The sequence below is a fragment of the Lipotes vexillifer genome, unplaced genomic scaffold, assembly GCF_000442215.2.
Source record: "Lipotes vexillifer unplaced genomic scaffold, Lipotes_vexillifer_v1.1 scaffold53, whole genome shotgun sequence".
NCBI lineage: Eukaryota > Metazoa > Chordata > Mammalia > Artiodactyla > Lipotidae > Lipotes > Lipotes vexillifer.
Window position 1 is genome coordinate 3,120,186 of NW_006791814.1, and position 1,715 is coordinate 3,121,900.

Below are 1,715 nucleotides of genomic sequence, written 5' to 3' on the forward strand. Positions count from 1 at the left end.
GAGCCGCAGCTGAGGGGCGGGGCCTGCGGGCCTGGAGGCGGGGCCTGAGGCGGAAGGTGGGGAAGCTGGCCGAGAGGGAGGATTCTAGGGGTCGGACTTGGAGTGAGGGACTTTGGGGGCGTGGCTTGGAGTGCAGACCTCCCCAAACGAGACATTTGCGGGGCCCTGGGGGCGTGGCTTATGGGGAATGGTTTCCGGGGGCGTGGCTTGCAGTGAGGCGGCTGGAGAGGGACCATGCTGACTAGGGGTGGGTCAAGGGCCAGTACAGGAGCCGTGGTCCTCTGACCCTCCGCACTCCAGTTCCAGATAAGCGAATACTCACCGCCGAACATGGTAGGAGCGGAGCAGCCCCCAAGCCCCGAGCTGCGGCGGGAAGGCGTGGCCGAGTACGAAGATGGCGAGGCCCTGGCGGGAGGTGGCGATGCGGGACCCCAACAGCCGGGTAGGAGCCCCAGGCCCGAAGGTGGGCCCCTGTGGGAGTAGGGGGAGCCCTGAACTCCCTGAGGAGCCAAGGCCAGGGGCGTGGCCCGAGGGGGCGTGGCCCGGGTGCCAGCAGGTGTGCCCACGCCCACGGGTCGGTCTTGGGGCGGAGAAGGCTGTGGGCCGGTGGGGTGGGGTGGGAGGGGAAGTAGATGGGGCTATCCAGTAGGGGAGCCCAAGGTGGGGGTCCAAAGGGGAGGCCAAGCGTGGGCTCCGAGGTGGGCGGAGCCTGAGTGTGGAAGTGATGGGTGGGAGGCCTGAGACCCTTTTGGCCCCCTGCAGAAGACCTCCCCCAGGACCCTCCAGAAGATAACCCTCAGGACCCGCCAGAGGATGATGGCACCTGCCAATGCCAGGCGTGTGGGCCTCAGCAAGGCGCTGGTCCAGATCCTGGTGCCTCCAATGATGGCTGCCCCCAGCTGTTCCAGGGGCGGTAAGGGGGAGGGAATTCACCTCTTCTTCTCTGCCTGCGGGCCTCAAAGCCCCACGCCTGTTCAGGGCTTAGGAGAGGGTGTGGATGGTGCAGGGTGGGTAGTTCTTTCCCTCAGGCTGCCCCTCCTTCAGGTCAGTCATAGTGGAGAACTCTTCAGGCCAGAACAACTCCTGCACCAGCGCTTCTGAGCTCCTCAAACCCATGAAGAAAAGGAAGCATAGGGAATATCAGAGCCTATCTGAGGAGGATTCGGAGCCGGAGGCCATGGTAGGAAGAGGGCATGGGGAGGGGAGGGGGAGGCTAGAGGCTATACCTCAATTCCACTATCCCCTCCATTAATCCAGATCGTGGGGTTGGGCTAGAGAAAACACATAGTGACTCACTCATCATATTTTGGGGTCCCATCCTGAGTCAGATCCTGTACTTGGTTGGAGGGAAATAAATAAACCGCTCTCCTGTTTTTCTAGCGCTCCCATCTCAGTCTAGTGGCAGGGTTAAGTCACATTGACATGCGTCAGTAACCAAGTAGATGTGCAGTCAGATGGAAAGCTTCATCACTGGAGCCCCATCTCTGAGCCAGAGGCCAGGGAGCACAGGGCTCTAGTTGCAGAGAAGCTGGAAAAGACAGAGCATGAAAGTTCCACTGGGCAGGCAAAATTGGCACAGGGCAAGTATTTGTGTCCTCAGTTTCCCCACCTGGGAATGAGGAGAATTGTAGTCAGGCTGTGTAACTAGAGGGGGTGTGCTAATGTGAGTCTCTGCCCATGTGTTAAGGGACTGTCTGCCAGAGCTGTATTCCTGC

At 60.8% G+C, this 1,715-nt stretch overlaps 1 protein-coding gene across 1 annotated transcript in view; it reads left to right on the forward strand.

Annotated features, from left to right (window-relative positions):
• The window catches only part of L3MBTL1 (L3MBTL histone methyl-lysine binding protein 1), a 38,164-nt gene that overhangs the window by 6,738 nt on the left and 29,711 nt on the right, over nt 1-1,715 (forward strand). The window contains exons 3-5 of the mRNA XM_007464749.1: nt 301-442; nt 763-913; nt 1,045-1,180. Of these exons, the coding sequence (XP_007464811.1) occupies nt 301-442; nt 763-913; nt 1,045-1,180 (429 nt within the window). The remainder of the gene's footprint in view (nt 1-300; nt 443-762; nt 914-1,044; nt 1,181-1,715) is intronic.